Source organism: Mustela erminea, chromosome 9 (genome assembly GCF_009829155.1).
Source record: "Mustela erminea isolate mMusErm1 chromosome 9, mMusErm1.Pri, whole genome shotgun sequence".
In the NCBI taxonomy this organism is placed as follows: Eukaryota; Metazoa; Chordata; class Mammalia; order Carnivora; family Mustelidae; genus Mustela; species Mustela erminea.
This window is the reverse complement of record NC_045622.1, coordinates 111599178-111620143: the sequence shown is the minus strand read 5'-3', so window position 1 is coordinate 111620143 and position 20966 is coordinate 111599178. Positions and strand designations below refer to the sequence as shown.

The window sequence follows — 20966 nt, the reverse complement described above, 5'->3', positions numbered from 1 at the left end:
TGCTTGCACCGTCGGACCCGGCTGGTACCCAGGTCTGGGGAGTGTCCCCACCTGTCCCCTAACAAGAAACAGGGTCTCCCTGTTTGGAACTTCTTTGCTCAAACACTGGTGTGCGCTGCCCACTGCTCTCCTGGGAGCGGAAGCTCAGTTCGTGCCGGAGAAGGCGCCCGTGGGACCAGCCCTGGGCACAAGCCCCGGGCACTGAGCTTCTGACACACCTCCCTGTCGCCACGGGTGTTGCTGGGGAAGGAGGCCCGTCAGGGACGCCGCCCGGGAGACAATCTGGAGACCAGGGCCTGGTTTCCCCGCGTGCCTTCTGCTCTGTGTCCTTGGCTGGACTCGACCACGGCATGAGTTGCACCCGAGGCTCCGTCTGTCCCCCAGCGAGCACAGGGCACGGGGCTGGCAGCTCACGGCACCAGGACCCGGAGTCTGCGGGTCACCTGTCCTCTGCCTCGTGCTCACCCCTCATCACCTTGTGGCTCCCCGGCTCCCCCGTCCCTCTCTGCCACCGTCGCCAGGCCCCCGGCTCCACACGACGATGCAGCTGGGCACGGCGGCGTGAGAGCGTGACCCCACCTCTGGTGCGGCCTTGGCACGGGGGCTCCCGGCCTGGCTCCCCGACCTGTCTCGCTCGCTTGTCACCACTCCCCTCCTACACCTGACGCCTGTCCTGCGCCCTCTCTCAGCTGGTGACCTCCTCCTGTCTCGCCAAGGAAGGTCATGGCCCTGACCCTATGCCACCCTGGCTGTGCCGCCTTCTCTTGCTCTGTGGACACACAAGCCGGGCTCCCGGCAAAGCCAGCCCCCACTCGGCCGCCTGCTCTCATCTCCTCGTGACACAGAACAGCTGCCCACCGCGTTCCCCTTCCTCACCAGCCACTCTGTTCCCTCCCTACTAGACCTCTCGTCGTACTGCTAGACCTCTCGTCGTACTGCTAGACCTCTCGTGGTACTGCTAGACCTTCTCGTCGTACTGCTAGACCTCCTCGTCGTACATGCTAGACCTCCTCGTCGTACATGCTAGACCTCCTCGTCGTACATGCTAGACCTCTCGTCATACTGCTAGACCTTCTCGTCGTACTGCTAGACCTTCTCGTCGTACTGCTAGACCTTCTCGTCGTACATGCTAGACCTCCTCGTCGTACATGCTAGACCTCCTCGTCGTACATGCTAGACCTCTCGTCATACTGCTAGACCTCTCGTCATACTGCTAGACCTTCTCGTCGTACTGCTAGACCTCCTCGTCGTACATGCTAGACCTCCTCGTCGTACATGCTAGACCTCTCGTCGTACTGCTAGACCTTCTCGTCGTACTGCTAGGCCTTCTCGTCGTACTGCTAGACCTCCTCGTCGTACATGCTAGACCTCTCGTCATACTGCTAGACCTCTCGTCATACTGCTAGACCTTCTCGTCGTACTGCTAGACCTCCTCGTCGTACATGCTAGACCTCTCGTCATACTGCTAGACCTCTCGTCATACTGCTAGGCCTTCTCGTCGTACTGCTAGACCTCCTCGTCGTACATGCTAGACCTTCTCGTCGTACTGCTAGACCTTCTTGTCATACTGCTAGACCTCTCGTCGTACTGCTAGACCTTCTCATTGTACCTTGAGAAAACATCCTCCCCGTCTCACTGCTCCTGCTACCACCCCACACCTCCTCTCTCTGGCAGTGTGAAACTTCTAGAAAGAGTTGACCCCTGCTCCCCTCACCTGCCACTTTCCGACCTGCCCCAACTGAGCTCCCGGTACCTCCCTCAGACAAGACAGGCTGTGCAGAGAAGTGACAACTGCTCTCTGTCCTGGTGGGCTCTCACCACAGGACATTTGCACAGGCCGTTCTCCTGACTGCATTTCCCTTCCTCCTTTATAAACCAAATTCTCAGAGAGGCCTTCCCTGGCCACCCTGCTTAGAAGCCCAAATTCCCAAACTCCGCCCGTGCCTACCCTGGTTTTCTCTACAGACTTTCCACTTCCTACACGCACGATTAGTTTTCCTATTACCTGCCTCCTTCCGCTAGAGTAAAACGGGAAATACTTTTCTGTTTTGTTCACGGCACCAAGAAGACCACCTGACACGTGACCCACGTTTTATCAATTCCTCGAAGAGTGAGCAAATCGGAACGTAATGGAACCGAAGTTAGGATGAAAAGTCACATTTAACGGAGAACCAACACAGCAGATACTGCAGACCAGAGGTCCCCCAGGACGTGAGCTACGGGGAGATCCTAGATGGGGACACAGTGAGGGACAGCTGTCCGGGGGACAGAGGAAGGACAACTGAAACACTTCTGCGCCTGTTCTATGATCCATAAGAGGCCTGGCAGCAAAAAGTGATGAAAACAGATAAATATGTACATAGGCCCCATGGAGAACCTTTAAGCCCCCAGAAGCCCACTCCCCGCCGCCCCGCCAGAAAGAAATCACTATTGTTGTTTGCTTTGATATTAAATCCCAGAAGATAATGGTAAGCGTTGTGATAGGGAACGTGCAATAAAATCATTACAGCAGCGGCACCGTATCAGCGATGACAAGTCAAACCCACGTGCAAAGGCCAACAGAGCAGAACACGCCACCATTCCCCACGCATGTTCAGGACCTGCACCAGCTGTCCACCCCTCCTGAAACATCACTTCCTGACAGGAGCACTGATAGTAACAGAAAAGCAATGAAAACTGACAATATGTGCATGAGAATGGTGAGAATATTTTTTACCAGCTAGAGGGTGCTAACCTCAATTTGTCATAATTAGGGAAACAGGATCCAAGAGTCCAAAGTAGTGTTTAACAGAGACACATCTGCGGACATCCAAGGACGTAGGAAGATTTAAGACCGTCACGCCACAGATAGGAAGATGGACAGATGAACAGGTGAGTGGACAGACAGATGGACAGATGGGCAGATGGACGGATGGAGGAACGGACGGATGGGTGGGCCGAAGGACAGATGGACTGACACACAAAGGAACAGACGAACAAATGACAGAGGCAGGTCCTGGCACCCTCTGCTAACAAGGAGCTGTGAGAACACCCGAGCGAGGCCTCGCCGAAGAGAAGCGAGAGACGAGGCTGGAGAGGTGCTGCCGGCCTCCGCTGCGCACCCCAAGACTCAGCGGAAATCTGTGTGAAGAACAGCAGGGAGGCGCTGAGTGTTTCTGAGCAGCAAACAGTACGAGGAAGTATGTCACGTCCCCGTCAGAGACGAGCTATCTGCTCGGGAGTGAGAACTGGCCCCAGAGCCAGGACCTAGAACATGCTGGAACTGCCCAGGGAAAGAGACGGGTGAGGCCCAGCGAGGTGGGTGGGGAGACGGGTTCCAGACCCAGAGCGAAGGGCCCCAGGCCGGGTGCAGGGCCGGGCCGGGGGCAGGAGCCAGAGGGAAGCAGTGTGGACCGGTCTCCACATCCGAGTCATCGGGAAGCTCTGGAGCAATGACGTCCCGTGGGCACCAGACGTGGCCTGTGCCGTGGGGTGCTGTGACCCCCACAGCATGCGTCTCACAGACCGTGCGAACGGGCAGGGGCCTGGAAACACCGTCTCGGGGAGCGCGCACCCTCGGAAATCCGGGGCCCTCGGGAGTCGGGCGCACGCACCTCTCGTCCACATTGGCCGATCCGAGCACCAGCAGTCCTCCGCGAGCGCCCCGGGCCCAGAGGCTCAGCTGAGCAAACAGATACGCCACGACCATCCTTAGCCGAGCCTGGGGGACACGACGGGAAATGTCACCCTGTGCTGGACATGGCGGGGGCACACTGGCTCCCCCCGCCCGGTACAGCTCCAGGGAAAGGGGCTCCAAGTAGTGTAGACGCTTTCTAGCGTGCAGAGGAAGCAGAGTCCTCCGGGCCTGACCGCCGCCACATCACTCATGCACACGCGACGGGCGAGTCGGGCGGAGCCGGAGCCCGAGCCGGGGGCCGAGAGCGCTCGGGGCGGATGGGCCTCCCGTCGCACCCCCTTCACAGCCGGCATTTCAGGCAGAGGGAAGGCTGCTGTGGCCAGAAGGAAGGGACAGAGATGGGACAGAGCGCAGCAGCTAGAGCCCAGGGACCCTCCACCAACCGGCCGGCCGGGCCCCCCCGAAGCAGCCCGGGAGGGACACGGGGAGCCACTCCCTGGAGATGCAGGAAACTCACACACGTTCGCGTCACGTCTCATGCTTGTGCACTCGCACACACGCACACGCACGTACATGCGTCCACCCAGGCAGCCCTCACAGACAACGCTGCGGCCTCCAGCTCTCACACGCGCACACACAGGGGCAGGCGCGCCCTCTGCCTGGTGCCCGAGTCCCCGTGCTCCCCGCGGCTCCCGTGTGGGGACGAGCGTCGGCCGGAGGCTCACCTGCACGTTCTGCAGGGCCAGGTTCTCCCTGCTGCTCCCCCCGTGAGCCGCGAACAGAGGCCTCCGACCCGTCACCAGGCTAAAGATGCCCACGACGGCCGTCACCGCGGGCTCGATGTTGAGACCGATGTGGTGGCTGCCAGGGAAAGGGCAGGTGTGCGTGGGGTGTGTGTGCGCACACGTAACACACACGCAACCCCGGATTCACTGTCCAACCACATGAAAGTGCACAGTGGGCGAGCTCTTGGGGCTGCATCCAGTTCCAGAATGCGCTGGTGCCCGCACGCAAGGACGACGGGAAGCAGGGGTGTGATCAGACGCGGCGAGGGTCTGGGGGATCTGGAATAGTCTCCCTAAGCCCTGGCTCACGGGAGGCCCTAGGAACGTGCTCAAGCCCGGACGCGCGTCTAGCCAGGAGTGAGGGCTTGGGCGAAGCTTCCAGCAGCACTGGTCCTGCCCTAGAGCCCCCACCCCAAGCCCGCCGCCTCCTGTACCTGCCGATCTGCTGGGCCAGCTCCCTGGCTCTGCCACACGTCTCCTGTGACGAGTTCTCGCTGGCCATGTAGCAGGTGGTCAGCACGCGCCCGCAGAGGTCCCGGGGGTCCTGGGGGGTGTAGCTGAGCTCGTCCACGATGGTCCGGACGTCAGCCAGCACTTCCTGGTCTGAAAACCACCAGACGATGGGAAGCGGCTGGCGGCCCCCGCTGCGCAGGCTCAGAGCCAAGTCCCTCCCTTCGCCCTGGCAACGTCTCCCCAGGTGGAGCTTCCCCCTCGTGTTTCCGGTGTGCATGTTAAGGGGACAGTCGACACAGGGTGCACGGGGAGGATCTCGACCTGGGTCTGCCTGAGCCCAAGGCCCAGGCCACAAGGCCAGTGCCCAGCAGCAACAGCAGGCTTGATGGCCACGGCCACGCGGGCCCGAGCCCCAGGGAGGGGCCTAATGGCCTGCTGTCCCCACCTGAGCACGTCTGCAGAGCCCCCTTCACCCGCGATGGCCGGGACCCGAGGTCCCCCTCAGCCCAGTCCCCACCCCGGAGCCTCGCTCGGGCCACAGGACGCTACCTACTTCCCTGCTTCGCGGCCTCGCAGACCTGGCGGCACATGGAGTAGACGAGGCAGGCGGTGGCCGCGCTGTCCACCCCACCACTCAGGGGCAAGAAGAACCCGGCCTGGAACGGGCCAACCACAGGCAGGGGTGAGCAGAGCCTTGGCGGAGCAGCGCACCCCGAATTTAGCCTCATCACACCCACAGACGCGGGGGCAGAAAGGTGCACGTTTCAGACGGATCTTCTGGAGGGAAGGGACCTCTCAGTGCGACAGGCACGTAGGACTCGTCCTCCACAGGCAGACGGCGGACACACGAACCACTGGGAGATGCTGTCCTGCCACACTTGGTGTCACCAGACAGGACCCCGAGATGGAACCAAACCTCCACGAGCCCCCTGGCCTTTGCCTCACATAGACTAAGCCGCTGACGGAGGCAGTGGGGAGCACAGAAGTCCCAGGCTGCCGGACTCAGACACAAACACGGGAAAGCTTACCTGTCCGCTGCGTCTCAGAAAGTCCCAGAGCCAGCACGCGGGTCCGAGGCTGCGGAGCAAGGGGGCGCGTGAGGTCGGGAGCCGCTGACCCGGTCGGCAGTTCACCTGGGCCACGTGCCAAGGTAGGAGCAGCGCCGGGAGAACTGCGGGGGAGGGGCTCCCGGTTCACCAAGTCTCTGTGATAAGCACTTCGTGGGAATTAACACATTTTTGCCTCCAAACCGCCCTGAGAAGTAGGTGATTATCTTTTGGCCCCATTTTCAAACAGAAAAACTGAGACACAAGAAGGAAAGGCCAGGCAGGGCATCTGTGCCCAAGTTCCTGGCACAAGGAAGCGCCCGGCTGGGCGAGGAAGCCAGGCCGCCTGGCTGTGCCCCCCACCCCTCCGCCCTGATGCCGCCCAGCCTCCTCGCGGAGCAGTCCCCCGGGCGTGGTCTGGGAACCAGCTGCCCACACGGCTCTGGCCCCCGCCCCCCCGCAGGGGGCAAACCACTACAGTGGGTGAAGCGGGCGCCCCGGGACCAGCACCCCTGCCTGGGCTCGCACGGGCGGCACACCTGATTTCCTCCTCGGGACTATGGTACGTCCACTCGATGGGCTCCGATGGCGGCTCCAGCAGGTCCTCGCGGCACGAGAGGGCGAAGTCCACCTTCACACGGGGGTAGGGGCTCACCTTGCTGGCCTGCGGAGGGACAGCCACGACAACGTGACGCCGGCGCGGCGCCAGGCCCGCAGGACTGCGTGTTGGATCTCGGCCGAGCCTTCGCTCCCAGTGGGACGGCTGGAGTTGGAAGTAGTCGGGATCGACCAGTGTTGGGACCTTCGTGCGTCGAGGGGCCGCTGCTCTGAACAGTCTGGAAATCCCTCAAAGACGAAGGCACGGAGTGACCGCACGACCCAGCAGCTCCCCGCCCGAGCGCAGGCCCAAGAGAAGCCGCCCGCACAGAAACCTGTACACATTCGTGGAGCGTCCGTTCACCAGACAGAAGGCAACACGGGCCACGTGCCCTCCGCAGGGGCTGGCCATCACCGCAGACACATTCTCTGGACGTGCTGCTCCGTGACACAAGCCAGACGGGAGCCCATGCCCGTGCCACGCCCATGACGGGCAGACCCAGAGGCCGAAAGCAGGTGGTGGCTGTGCGGGGCGGAGGGGGCTCAGAGGGAGCCTCTCGGCTCCAGGTTTGTTCGTGCTGCTGTGCCGAGTCGAGGGCCGTGCCTCCCTGTGAATGTGCCAGAAGCCCCCGCAGCATGGTGTGGCGCAGCCACGACAACTCGGCCACGTGCTCAGGAAGAGTCTCTGGGGTACCGCGGAGCACCCGTGGGCCTCCGTGAACTCACCGCCAGGTTTCGAGATGAAATCTCTGCCCTGTGGCTTCGGACGTCCTCCAAATCCAACGTGGCGACGAGGACCTCCTGGAGAAGGGATCAGAGAGGAACCGTGATTCCCCCTCCCCCGACTCGCGCGGCAGACGGGGCCGCGCTCACAGGTGCGCCACATCGCACACGAGAGTCACACCTTCCAAGGCAGGGACGTTCCTGGGGGCCCAGGGAGAGGGCACAGCCGGTGCTGCGGCTGACCCGACGCCCTTCCCTCTCACTGTGGCCACCGGGGAACTCAGACACGCGACAGCGGTGCCTCAGTCACGGTGCAGGGCCACGTCTGTCACGTCTGCCACAGACTGCTGAGATGCTCAGGAGCAAGGGCTCCTTCCCTGCTTCCCACGGGCTGCGCGGAGAGGAGACAGCTGTTGCTGCCGCCGCCCGGCGCCCAGGAGAGCAACCCCAGATCCAAGCCCACACGGAGGACGCCAGGCCGGAGGACGGCAGGTGCTGCCTGTGTGGTCGTGGTGACGCGTCCCTGCCCCAAACCCAGATGAGACAGGAGTGTTAGGAATACAAAAATACACAAAACAGAAAAAAAATAAAATTTCAAAAACCAGCAAAAAAAAAAAAAAAAGGTTTTGATTCATTTGTGTCTTTCTTTGTGAAAAACACCTCCTTGTCAAAGTGCGTCACTAGAACGTTGTCACTACAGGTGACAGGCAAGTTGGGGCGCGAGAGCCGGTCCTGTGCGCCGCACGACACGGGGGCTGTGGCCCCCACGCTCGTGCGAACGGGCCTGTGGGCAGCTGCCGCCGTCAACACCGGGCCTGACCCCAGCCGGACACACGCACAGACAGAAAGAGAAAACGGAACGCGTGTGTCCTTTGGTCTCCCTGTCACTTCCCAAAGTGATGGGCCACCAAAGCCACCGGGCTCTCCACAGGACAAAGCCAAGGGAAGTGTGAGGCCACAGAAAACAGAGGCCAGATGATGTGAGCGTTTTTGTGAGAAAAAGCCTCCACTCCCCCTTCCCCAGGACGGGTCAGTGTCCACAGAAACGCCGGAGGGAGGCGTCCAAGGAGCCACCCAGCCTATGAGGTTCGGAAGAGCCTAAGAAGCACGTCCTGGGGAGGGGGCAGCAGCTCTGCCGCTCTGTGCGATGGCCCTGGGTGCCACACAATTTCTTCTGATCATTTTGGTGGTCACGGAGGAAGTGGCAGGACGGCACGGCCTTTGGCCCAAGATGCCCTCTCTCCCTGCACGCTTGGACAGAATCAGAGAATTCCAGCCCGAGAGCCCCCTTGGGGAGACAGGAGGCAACGGCCCTCGGGTTCTTGTGCGCTTACGAGTCAGCTGGGCGTGTGCTTAAAACACAGGGTCCCCAGGGTCCACCCGTGAGGCCTGGCTGAGGCCCAGAGCCTGCAGGGACACGCACACCTGGTGTTCCTGGTGCAGGTGACACCCCCCCCCACACACACACACAAGGCCTGTCAGTCCCGGGTCAGGTCCTGTGGCTCTGCTGTGTGGCCCAGCGTCTTGGCCGCGTCGACCTGGCCTGAAGACAGCTGGGCACTCCAGCGGGACAGAAGACGATGCACTGCCTTCTGCAAGAACTTGACCTTTCTGTCAAACCCTCCCGTCTCCACTGTGACCAGTGCAGACACCTGCAGGCCTTGGGGGACAGTGTCACACAGCAAGCGCGGCCCAAGGGTCAGCTGGTAGGCAGGGACCGTCCTGCTGCCAAACTCCCGCCCTGCCCCCGCCAGGAGGCATCGTGGAACTTGCTGGCTCCGCTCCAAAACCCAGAGCGGTTTTATAACCACTGCCCGGCCCACAACCCCAGCAAGGCCACGGAGGCACCAGACGTCACCTCCCCGATGTGAGCTCCAGCAGGGCTGCGGGAGTTTCCGCGGTGAGTGAGCTCGCGCTGCCGCCCCTGCCTCTGAATCAGCGTCTCCCCCGTCCCCACAGGCAGGTGGCTTCCGACTGAAGATGGCAGATGCCACGGGAGGGCCCGCCGGGAAGCCGGGGCTGACGTTCCGGGCCTGCGGCGGGACCCACACTTGTGTTCGTTTCTGGCAATAATAGCCATTTCCTTTTGTTTTGAATTTAAAAGCAAAAAACCAAAAACAAAACCAAGAGCAAACAGTTCTCCACAAGGACTTTCTCTCAGCCGCCTCCACTGCAAAGGACATTCACGTCCAACGTGGCCGGATGGGCTAGCGGGACAGATGGCGCCCAGACCCACGTCCTCTGGAGGAGGGCGAGTGTCCACCAGCTCCGTACAGGCCCCCTCGGCTCGCCCCTCCCTGGTCCCTGACCCAGCCCGGACTGCGGTGACGCCCCTCTGAGTGCACCCAGGGCTCCGTGCAGACGCGCCCGCCCACCGCCTGCTGCTGAGTCCAGTGAGGCCACACGGCCCCTCGGTGACAGGCCCCCCCGGAGGAGCATTGGGGCTCCCGGGACGTGGGGGCAGGGGGACGTGGGGGCACGGGGACGTCGGGGCTGGGCGGCATCGGGCCTACGGCTAGCACAGACACACGCGTGCCTGGCCACGTCGGGAACAGTGAGCGGGTCTCAAGCTCCCTGCTGAGCTCCCCCGTGCTCCGCTCCAGCGGACGCGGACCCCCCGCCAACGCCCCCCCTCGCTGCGGGGACCAGGACGGACGCCTGCTTATTCCCGAGGAGGCTCTGGTTCCACATCCTCCCTGGGGCCCCAGCTTCCACTCTGCTGTCAGCACAGCCGCCCCCGCCCCAGTGCGGTCACCCCCAGGGGCACACACGAGCTTACCACGTCGTCCAGGGAGAACTGGGACCCCTGTGCGAAAATGCAGCCATTCATGGCGATCAGGGCGCAGCCGTCGTAGTAGAGCCGGTCCCCGTCACAGCCCTTCTGGTTGGCCAGCAAGTAGATCCCACCATTCTGGAGAACACACACGGCTGCAGGACCTCACCTCCCTGTGCTCAGCCCTCCCGCCACACCAGCGAGCGCACCCCTGCAGGGAAACCACACGCACGCCGTGGCCCTTCCAATGCCCGTCGCCACCCCTAGCCCCAGCCCCCCAGGGCCCTCACGTGACCGGAGGAGGTGGGAGTCCAGGGAGGACAAACTCCTCACGGCAAAGCCGAGACCCCAGGCTGGCTTCGCTGACCCCAAGCCTCTCCCGTGACTGTGCCATGCTGCCCAGTGAGAGAGGCCACCTCGAGGGCACTCCCCGTGCTCTGGCTCAGCGCCAACGAGCCCGCGGCCCTCCTGCAGCCAGCACCGCGACCCTGGGGACAGGTCCGGATGCTAAGGAGTGAGCCTGCGGCCGCTGGACACCATGGGCCAGGTGTCCTGCTCCTGGGAGCGGGGACAGCAGCGCCGGCCTCGCCGGTTGCCGGGGTTTAATGAGGGCAGGCGGGTGGGGCCCCAGGAGAGGAGTCCGTGCACAGTTGCTGAGCCCTGGCCATAACCACGGGCACCGGCACCTGCCACACAGGCCTTGTCCACCTGGGCTCCAGGGGCTCAGGCGTGGGGGACGCAGCACCGGCCCACCGTGCGCACACCCCAGCATCACAGCCTATGCCTACCTTGGCGGTGGCCGTGGTCACCAGATCAACCCTGGTGTGGGCTTTGCGCAGCACGTGGTGGCTGCCCGAGGCATTGGTGAAGATCTCCACGCCGTCCAGGCCCATGTCCACGTGTGGGCTGCGGGCAGAGGCGGTTGACAGGAAGAGACAGGCTGCGTGCCCGCCCCGCCCTCCCCAGCCCCAAGGTCCCCAGGCCACGCCGCCAGGGCTGCCGTGCGCGGGGCCGGGCCTGACCTGCAGGGCGTCCAGAGCTCCTCACAGATCTCGCTCCCGATGCAGGTGTCCCGGGTGGCCAGCACCGCGTCTCCAAAGGGCACGGTCTCCTGCAGCCAGAGGACAGGGCCCATGAGACCCCTTGGCTGTGTCCCATCCGGGCTGAGTCCTGACCTCACCACCTTTTCCTCCCCATCCCAGTGTGGAGCACTCCCAGCCCACGCGCCCTGGCACCAGCGGGCATCTCACTAGCTGGGGGCTGTGCTCTGCGTGGCCGCGGGGCTCACTGTGTCCCTCTGCACTTGAAGCTTCCGTCGGCACAAACTCCCACAGTCATCCTCGTTATTAAGAATAAAGGGTCTCATTTAGCAAGGGCCACTCTATGCGAGCCGTGGCACCGTGCACCCTTCTGCGTCACCCATGCTTTTGCTGGCCTGACCCGGTGGTCCTACCCCTGTGCCCAGAAGGACCCGAGGCTCATTCAAGAAACCTGATAAAGATCACCCAGAGCCCAAGGGGCAGGGCCGGATGCCAGCGTGTCTGTCACCAAGAGCCACATTCACCAACCACACACGGCAGGAGCTCCCCAGGAAGGCGCAGAGTCCCCCCTGGGATACCGGGCGGGATGTGGAGGCCCTGAGCCCCCCACATGCTGACAGGCTATGCCAACGCCACTGCTACATGCTGGCATGGGTCCAGCTTGGCCACCACCCATAATCCCTAAGTTACAGAAGAGGTGTTACTTTGCTCAGCCAAGAAATGATCCCGAGGCCTGGAGCACATCCTAGAACACCTGGCCGAGCTCCCTGATCTGTGCATGTGCGTGTGTGTGCGACACCCATACAGCCCACGGAAGAGCCACAGTATAAACCTGGCCCTTTCTTCTCTGATGCCTCCTGCCACGGACGGACTAGGTCACTGTTCACTGTGGCTGTGAGGAGAGCCCTCACCCAGGAGCCCCACTGGCTGCTGTGGGACCACCGTGCCCCTGCACGACGGCCACGTGGCAAACGTGAGCACGTGGGCACAGCTGCAATCCACACCCCATCGTGAGAAGGCCAGGGTCAGAGTGACAGGCTGATGAACCACACAGCTGTAGCCAAAGCCGGGCTCATGGACTATCCCTCCTCCGGGGGCCTGAACGGTCCGCGGAGAGCAGGTCCTGGGCAGTCCTCACCCTCTTCCTGGACACATCCCTCGACCTTAACCCACAGTTACTGAAACCAACTCAGGGAACCACCGTCAAGCAGCTACCCTGCAAAACCCTTCCAGTGGCAGATTCTGTCCCATGTCAGCCCCCTGTGTCTCCCCTGGGATGGATTTCAGGATACACCAGGATCCCACGAGAATGAAATGGGAGCATCCCACGGTCAGGACTGCAGTAGACACGCCTGTTTCAGACACAGACACCCACGGAGTCTGTTCTGGGTCACGATGACTTTAGAATGTGCTCACTGCCGCAGTTCAGGGTCAGAGGAGTGTCCAGGTCACTTGGGAGGTGACCAGACCTGCCATCACCTCAGCCACGCCCGTCCCCCACTGTCCGTGCAGAAGGCACTGAGCCCAAGCTGACCCCTGGAAGGGCCTCGCTCCCAAATCAAAGCCTGTGCCAGAGGCATAGTCTGGCTCCCGGGTGGAGGTAACGTCCATCCGGGGGCCAGGGCGGCCGCTGTCCACTGTCCTCCAGGGACAAGGCAGAGGAAGCCGCTGACGCAAAGAGGCCAACGGGGCGGAGCCTCGTGGGAATTGGGGGAGGGGCCCTGCTCTGGCTCAAGCCTGTGCCTGAGACCCCGATGAATCCCGGCCAAGCCGTCCGCTGGAGGGAGTCCATGCATGGCCGTGAGCCACCTGGAGTGTAGCCATCGGGGGACAGAGAACTCCGTGTCACAAGCTGACCTGTGCCTGCTGGAGCGCTGCCCCCACCACCACTTCAGAACCTGACCGTGTCTGGAGCGGGGGCCTTGGAGGACGTGGTTAAGGTAACATGAGGTCACCAGGGTGGCCCTGATCCAGGGTGACCAGGGTCCTCAAGGAAGAAGGAATCAGGACACAGACACGCACGAGGGATGACGCCGTGAGGACCCAGGGAGAGCACGGCTGTCCACACACAAGGAGAGAGGCCTCAGGGGGGACCCGCCCTGCCGGCCCCTGCCTCCCACGCATCGGCCTCCAGGGCCGAGAGGCAAGCATCTGTCATTCAGCACCGTCCCCTCGGTCTGGGTGCTGTCCTATGGCAGCCAGAGCCCAGGGATACCCCGGCAAGCGGAACGGGCCGGCAGGCAGAGCCCCGAGAAGGCGGGGCCCCTGCAGGACCCTGTGTCCCAACTTCCGACCACCTGTGCGAAGCGGACAGAGCAGGGTTCCAGCCGTGACCCCAGAGGCTTCCCGTGGGAAGAGGGTGGACGCAGCCCCCGGATCAGACCGGACGATCCCAGCTCGGAAGGCCAGGCCAGCCACGTCCAAAAGACACGACAGATGCCAGATGCTGGGTCGTCACACACTGAGCAGGCAGCCTCGGAAAGTCTTCCTTGAGTTTTGCAATTAGAACCCTCCTTCCCCAACCCCAAAGTTGGCTGCCTGGGTGGTCCCTTGACCCAGGCAGCAGCCCCAGCAAGAAGGAGCCCACTGAGGTGGGGTGGGGACCCCTCCCCCAGCTCCCCTGGCACCCCGGCTCCCCTGGTACCCTGGCGGGTGAGCTGGAGGAGAGGGGAGGCCCGAACGGGCAGAGCAGCACTGACGTGGGAGAAAGGAGGCGCCCAGCACCCCCGGGCTCCAGCCTTCCTGCTCGTACAGGAATCTCTCCCCGTGTTTGGCTTTGTTTCTCCCCCCGTCAGGGAGGGTTAGGGTCCTGCCCCACGCGGTGCGCGTTAGCCCAGAACAGGGACATCTGGCTGGAAAATGAGATCCAGTCACACTCACCTGCTGCGTCACATCCTGTATCATCCGGGGCAGAAAATACTCCTCTGTCTGCCTGGGGAGGGAAGCACCACAGACCTGAGGACGAGCATCTCAGAAAGCAAGAGGACAGCATCCCAGCGTGAACAAACACCGGCCGCGAGCTTCGAACCCATGGCTGGGCGGAGGGCGGTCAGCTGCGCACGCGCCTTAACCGTCCCCATCGGGGGAAGAGAAGCGCGTAGGGTGAACACAGGAAACTCCGGTGCGTTCTCCTCGCGGACACCACGGTGCCCGGGGGCTCCGACCGACTTGGCTTCCCCACGCCTTGCGGTCCAGCGCTCCTGAGACACATGTCACAGCCGTCTCTGCAGAGCCGTCACGCCTCCCCCAGGAGAAATCCAGCCGGACGTCCTGATCGGTCTCCGAGCCCAGAACAGCACACGGCATTAGCCAACACGACCGCGAACCCGCCATCACCGAGAAGACCGAACGGTCTCCCAGCGGGACGAGACGGACAGTCTAACACAGAACTTGGGTGACAGGCCTCCCCAAGGGCTACGCGGAGAGCTGCAATGTAAAATCTAGCTCACAAATCCAACCCCAAATGGGCTGTTACAAGACGCACCACAAAGACCCGGAGTTACGTAGATTCCTTGTTTCTGAGAATCCACGAGAACCTGGGATGACGGCAGAGCTTTTACTTACGTAAATCATAAAGCTGGGAAACAGGAGGGTGCTGCCTTCTGTCCCGCGCTAAGGACGGGGCACGCGGCCCTGCTGACCTCCGAGACACCCTGCCGTCCCACAGCGAGCGCTCTACCCACCACGGGCAAGTCTGCTGATGGCGATGTCACTGCGTCAAAACGCTCATTAAAGGGACGAGTCCCCCCACCCCACAGTTCCGCTCCTTCCCCGCCTCCCCGACCAGGACCCACTGAGGACGAGACCAAAGCAAACCACCAGGAGACGGTATGTGGTCACCGCTGCACTCAGTCTCTGCTCCAAGGCCAGCGATCACCTTGTACCTGGCCGGTGAAACTCGCCGGGCTTCACCCAGAGCAGACATCATGAGTACGGGCCCTGCACTGTAGCCCGTCATCCGGACCTTGGCTCAGGCTGGCCCGACCTCCTCCCACCGACCCCACACCTGACCCCTCTGCACAGCCTATGCCCTTCTCTGGCTGGATACCCTTTCCTCCCAGCCAACACCCTCTGGAGAAACCTAGCTGTGGACTCCTGCCAAGAAACCTGTCTTGGCCGCCATGAGCCTTTTCTGCCCGGAACAGCTACAGAGCCCCAGTGACGCCTGCCTCGCCGCCCTTAAATCTGGGGGCACAACCGAGAACATAACGAAAACGAGTCGATTCTCAAATTCTCTGCAGTCGAGAACTGGATCATTTTTTCTCATTTTCCCAGGCCTGAAGCGGTCACGCGGTCATCACTATGGTAGGGACACAGGGACGTGCCCCACCATCGAGGCCATTTTGGCGCGGCGCCCGTGGGTAAAAACCTCTGTCGTTTCAACGGTGCCGACGGGACAGCAGCGGCTCTAGCTCAGCGTCGGCCGCGACCCCGCCACGGGCGTCACCACACGAGCGCCCGTCTGGAGGAGCCGCCGCGAGACCCACACGTCCACATGACAGGGACATGCGACACCAGACTCCCGGGAAATCCAGAGACAACACGCCCCAGGAACAGATCTCAGAGAAAAGATGATCAGACGGTGGGAGGCAGGAGAGCCTGTGCGCGATGAAAAGGGTCTGAAAAACTGGGACCTGCACAGATCTGAAGAACAGAGCCTCCGGCTGGGCACAGCAGAGGATGGGGTTAGAGGAATGAGGCCCCAAGAGAAAACACAGGTACGTGGGCGGAGAGAGGACCGAAGACCCGGACTCGTGGTGCCCGACGGCGAAGACAACAGAACGAAAGCGTCCGAGAGCGGAGACAGAAAATATTCCCCAGATCACAGCCCTGACAGCAGGGGCCCGGGGGGCTCAGCGGGTGAAGCGTCTGCTTCGGCTCAGGTCATGGTCTCAGGGCCCTGGGATCGAGTCCTGCATGGGGCTCCCTGCTTGTCCCCTGCCCGTCCCCAGCTCGTGCTCTGTCACTCTCTCTCAAATGAACAAATAAATCTTTAAAAAAAATTAAAGTCCCGACGGTCATGTCAACACTGCCGGGTGCACACGGGGTGGGCAGGAGGAGCCCGGCAGCTGGAAGCTCTGCCCGCGAGGCACGGCCCTGCTGACAGCTGTGCGCCCTGACGGCCGCCGGCCGGTGCACCTGCTCCCGGCCTCGACGTGCCTCACACGGTCCCCCCTGTCCCCAGCCTGCGGCTCCCTGCGGGTGTCCTGCCTCATCCCCGCGAGGTGCCCACAGGTTCACAGCACAGGGTGGGGGGGAGGGCGCTGCCCCCACCACAAGGCCATGTGCAACTGTTCTGCAAAGTCGCCCTTGGTCTGGCGCCCTCGCCGGGACCTGGTGCGTCCCAACGGTGCCGCCGGCTCACACCGGCCGCAGCCCTCACACTCTCTGGCATCGGCTCGCCCGTTCCTCGCTTCTGTCAAATTTCATCATTGTTCTTTGTACCTTTAGTTGCCCGTTTGAGTTTCTCGGATTGAGAACTTTTTCTGTTTTCTATTGATTCAGGAGTCCCTTATACACACTGAGCAGCAACCTTCGGGCATTCGGCAAACACTGCTGGGTCCCCTCCACCTGCCGGCGCCCTTCTCAGAGCTAAGGAGACCAGGAGGACAGGGACAGGCCACACTGACGCCGGCCGCTCGCTGCACGCAGCGCCTCACACACCGACTCGCGTCAGCCCCGCAACCACAGCCCTGCGGGGTCACTGCCATGGTGGGCCCCAAGGTGCACAGAGGTCAGGTCGCTTTCCTGGCCCCAAGGGGCCCGGCCGGGTGGCAGAGGCGGGGTTCGACCTCCCACCGCCAGAGACGCCTGCTCTGTAAGAGCCGCAAACAAGCCCTCCGTGCGGCTCGTGCTTGACCTAAGCAAGCACGAGAAAACAAGAAAGCGCTCTCAGAAGATGGCCACGTGCGGATTCCAGCAGAGATGGAGGGTCGGGGGATGGAATCTTCTGGAGTGTGAAAAAGCAGAGCTAAGACCACCAGAGAAGATGGCCCAGGAAATCGGATCCCCAATCAAGAGACGTTCCAGAAACAGAGCCCAGAACAGAAACTCACCCAGAAAGGACGACCTTTCCGGAAGCCAAGGGTCACAGGGCCACAGAGGGCCTCACACAAGGGCCCAAAGACCCACACCAAGGCCCGAAGAACAAAATGTTAAAAGAGCAAAGGTAACGAGAAGCTTCTCCCCCAGCCCTGGAGAGAAGAAAACTCGGAGTAGCGGCAGGCTCCTCCCCGGCGAGGGCACAAGCCAAAGACAGTCCTTCAAGGGACACAACTAAAACCATGCAAAAAAGTTCTGTTGAACCTAGGGTTGTTTTTTAAATTCTGCAAAACTATTCATCACACATAAGAGCCCCATAAAGACATGTGCATAAAGACACACATAAGAGCCCCATAAAGACATGTGCAGAACCCCCTCAGTGATCCTGCTTAGAAAGTAGCTGTTGGAATTTACCATGGAAGTAGACTTGGTCTTCCCAGCACTGAGCTGGCCCTAAAGGTGTCATGCTAATGGTGTCAGTGGGAAAGGCCCGCTGGTTGCTGGGGCCAACCCAGGAGTTGGAGCTTTCGGACCCACCTCCGGGACTGGGGAGGCACCACTGGCTGGGGGTGGAGTTCAGTGGCCAAAGGCCAATGATTCCATCAGTCACGCTTGTCACGAAGCCTCCAGAACACCGTGGAGAACAAGGTTCGGGGAGCTCTCGGGTTGGCGACCGCGTGGAGATCTGGGGAGAGCGGAACACCCCAGCCCCGGCCCCGTGCATCTCTCCCACCTGGCTGTCCTGATCACATCCTCTTAGAGCAAACCGTGGTCCAGAAGTCAACCTCAGAAGGGGTCGTGGGAACCTCTGGAACCTACTAGAAGCCATGTGCCTGCAAATGAGCAACTCCTCAGAGACAGTGACGCACGGGTCAGCCCAGGACAGGGGGACAGGGAGGAGAAGTCCCCCAGAGCTGTGCAAGGGGTTGCATGCCAAAACCACACAAAACCCCAAAGTCTTCCTATATAGGACTATGGAGCACTCGAAGATACGTCACTGGAAGCTCGACCTGCAGCAGCAGCAGCGCCCAGCAGGCACACTGGGCGGGTCTCTCAGCCCCGGGGGTGACCGTGCCCCCCAGGGCACACCTGGCAAAGTCAGGACACATCCGAGGCTGTCACAAACGGACTGCCTGTGGGGGAGGCCGGGGGTGCTGCCGTGCCGTGCGCCGTGCAGGGGATAGCCCGAAGCCTCGGGCCGGGACCCCTAGATACCAGATGCTCGAGGGGCCACAGTCGATGAGCTTCTGTACTAAACCAGCCACTCTGTAACCAGCAGCCTCAAGAGTGTTGTGCCGGAAACGGCAGGAACGTGCCCCGGGTTCTCACGCACCTCCCCCAGGATGCGGACTGCGGCTCCGCCCAGGGAAGACAGGACACAAGCGTCCAGAGTGGCCACGACCCGCGCGTCCTGCTCGGGGCAGCGGGACTCACCGGCTCCGGGACCACGGGGTGAACCAGCGCAGCTCCCGGTAGTTGCCCTCATTGGCCAAGGCCATTTTGGGTCTGATGAGCAGGATCTTCCTGCGGGCAGGAGAACAGGACGGCGCCTGAGATGAACGTCTGGCAGCCAGGGGCGGCCCATGGGTTTGCCCTCCCCTGACAAGGGACGATGACCGAGTCGGCAAGACCCAGCAGGTGTGCTGTGCGGGCAGCTCAAGTCCGGTGTCTGCCGGGGAAACAGGCACACCACCCTCCCTCAACAACTCCCAGCCAGCGGCCTCACCCACGGTCTCTCCTCATACCCGAAGGGTCTACGGCGGGCAGAGACCAGAAGCAGTGACATTAAGGACCCGGCGTTTCTGGAAGCTGCCGCCCAGCATGGTTCCAGGGACCACCCGGTTCCCGGGGGCATGCCCAGGGCAGCAGAGCCTGGGGGAGGCGGCCGTCACTTACCCATTGAGAAATATCACCCTGCAGTTGTAGCGGACATTTTTGTGCATGACAGGCCTGCGGAGAGAGGGGACACACGCGTGTCTGTGAACAGCAAAACCCCATGTCCACTTCCGTGCGAAGCGTCCTCGGGCCTGGGAGGGAAGCATGAGGCTCCGTGGCAGCTTCCGCAGGGGCTCCTGCCCTGGCGGGGGCTCCAAAGAGGAGAGACTCTTCTAACGGAGCAGTCATTCCGTCTCCGACTCTCCCTCTCTCCTGGAACATTCTCAGACCTTCCACGGCTGCCCCCCCACCTGCACACAGCCCTGTCACCATGTCACCTCTCCGTCCCCTACTGGCCTCAGGCACCAGCCCCCATGCCTTCCTGGTTCTCCTTCAGCACACCTCCTGACCTGCGGCCTGTCCCCCTTCTAGGAGGCGGGCCCTCTCGGGGCCGGGGGTGCTGAGACATGTGTCCCCCACTCTGCTTGGACCCGTCCCACAGACAGTGCACTTCCCCTCCCCCCCCCCCACCCCGGACCGTGTCCTCCCCGTCCGCAGGAAGCCATGGGCTCTGCTAGGGCAGAGCTGGGCAGGCATCAAGGGCGTCAGAATATAATTATTGTTTTGTTCAGAAGCTTATAGGCCCAGATAAATGCTGGATCTGGAAAAAAAAATCTTTATAAATATGATTGTTAGCATTTTAAGAGTAAAAAGTAGAAAAATAAAAATAGGATTATAGGGCGCCTGGGTGGCTGAGTCCGTTGAGTGGCTGGCACTCGATTTCGGCTTGGGTCATGACCTCAGGCCCCACATTGGACTCCCTGCTTCTCCCCACTCCCTCGGCCCCCTCCCTGCTCTCTCTCTCAAATACAGAAATAAATATTAAAAACAATAGGATTATAGACTCCAAGCCCACACAAGAAAGCGGAGTACAGGAGAGCTACCAAACACAAGGGCAAACCAGAGGGAGACAACAGGGCCAGAGCAGGACCGAGCCCCTGTGCGGCCTGAATCAGGACACGCAGGAACGTCCAGGTCCTAATTTCTGGAGCCTGGGAACTGACCACCTGACGGAGCAAGGGGGCTTTGCAGACGCGATGACTAAGCTACAGACCCTGAGATGGGGAGACGACCCAGGACTACCGGGGGCCGCGCAATCAAGTCACCAGGTCCTTTCAGGAAGGAGGAGGGGCTCAGAGCAGGAGCTGTGAGCGAGGAAGCAGAGTCGCTGGGGACCGCTACGTACCTGCGCCGTACACACCTGCGTCCCTGGACCCCGCCCCCTAAGTACCGGCGCCGTATACACCTGCGTCCCTGGACCCCGCCCCCTACGTACCCCCGCCGTATACACCTGCGTCCCCGGACCCCGCCCCCTACGTACCCCCGCCGTATACACCTGCGTCCCCGGACCCCGCCCCCTACGTACCCCCGCCGTATACACCTGCGTCCCCGGACCCCGCCCCCTACGTACCCCCGCCGTATACACCTGCGTCCCCGGACCCCGCCCCCTACGTACCCCCGCCGTATACACCTGCGTCCCCGGACCCCGCCCCCTACGTACCCCCGCCGTATACACCTGCGTCCCCCGGACCCCGCCCCCTACGTACCCCCGCCGTATACACCTGCGTCCCCGGACCCCGCCCCCTACGTACCCCCGCCGGATACACCTGCGTCCCCGGACCCCGCCCCCTACGTACCCCCGCCGTATACACCTGCGTCCCCGGACCCCGCCCCCTACGTACCCCCGCCGTATACACCTGCGTCCCCGGATCCCGCCCCCTACGTACCCCCGCCGTATACACCTGCGTCCCCGGACCCCGCCCCCTACGTACCCCCGCCGTATACACCTGCACCTGTGGAACCATGGGGTCCGCGCACTGATGTGGGGTGACGTGGCATCATCCCAGAACTTACCGTCAAGTAAAGAAAGTGCCACGCGTGTCCGCGTGCGGCAGGGAGAACGCTGGGCTCCCACTGCGCACCCTGTGCTCCCACACGCCCGGGAGCTTCTGGGGG

At 62.2% G+C, this 20966-nt stretch overlaps 1 protein-coding gene across 5 annotated transcripts in view; it reads right to left on the bottom strand.

Moving 5' to 3' along the window:
- The window catches only part of NADSYN1 (NAD synthetase 1), a 34147-nt gene that overhangs the window by 8177 nt on the left and 5004 nt on the right, over positions 1–20966 (bottom strand). For all 5 annotated transcript variants that reach the window (XM_032358093.1, XM_032358092.1, XM_032358090.1 and 2 more), the window contains 13 exons: positions 18972–19025; positions 18510–18599; positions 13914–13965; positions 11016–11104; positions 10782–10899; positions 10000–10131; positions 7224–7298; positions 6440–6564; positions 5883–5931; positions 5408–5510; positions 4836–5004; positions 4342–4477; positions 3594–3700 (listed from right to left, as the gene is read on the bottom strand). In XM_032358093.1, the coding sequence (XP_032213984.1) occupies positions 3594–3700; positions 4342–4477; positions 4836–5004; positions 5408–5510; positions 5883–5931; positions 6440–6564; positions 7224–7298; positions 10000–10131; positions 10782–10899; positions 11016–11104; positions 13914–13965; positions 18510–18599; positions 18972–19025 (1299 nt within the window). The remainder of the gene's footprint in view (positions 1–3593; positions 3701–4341; positions 4478–4835; positions 5005–5407; positions 5511–5882; positions 5932–6439; positions 6565–7223; positions 7299–9999; positions 10132–10781; positions 10900–11015; positions 11105–13913; positions 13966–18509; positions 18600–18971; positions 19026–20966) is intronic.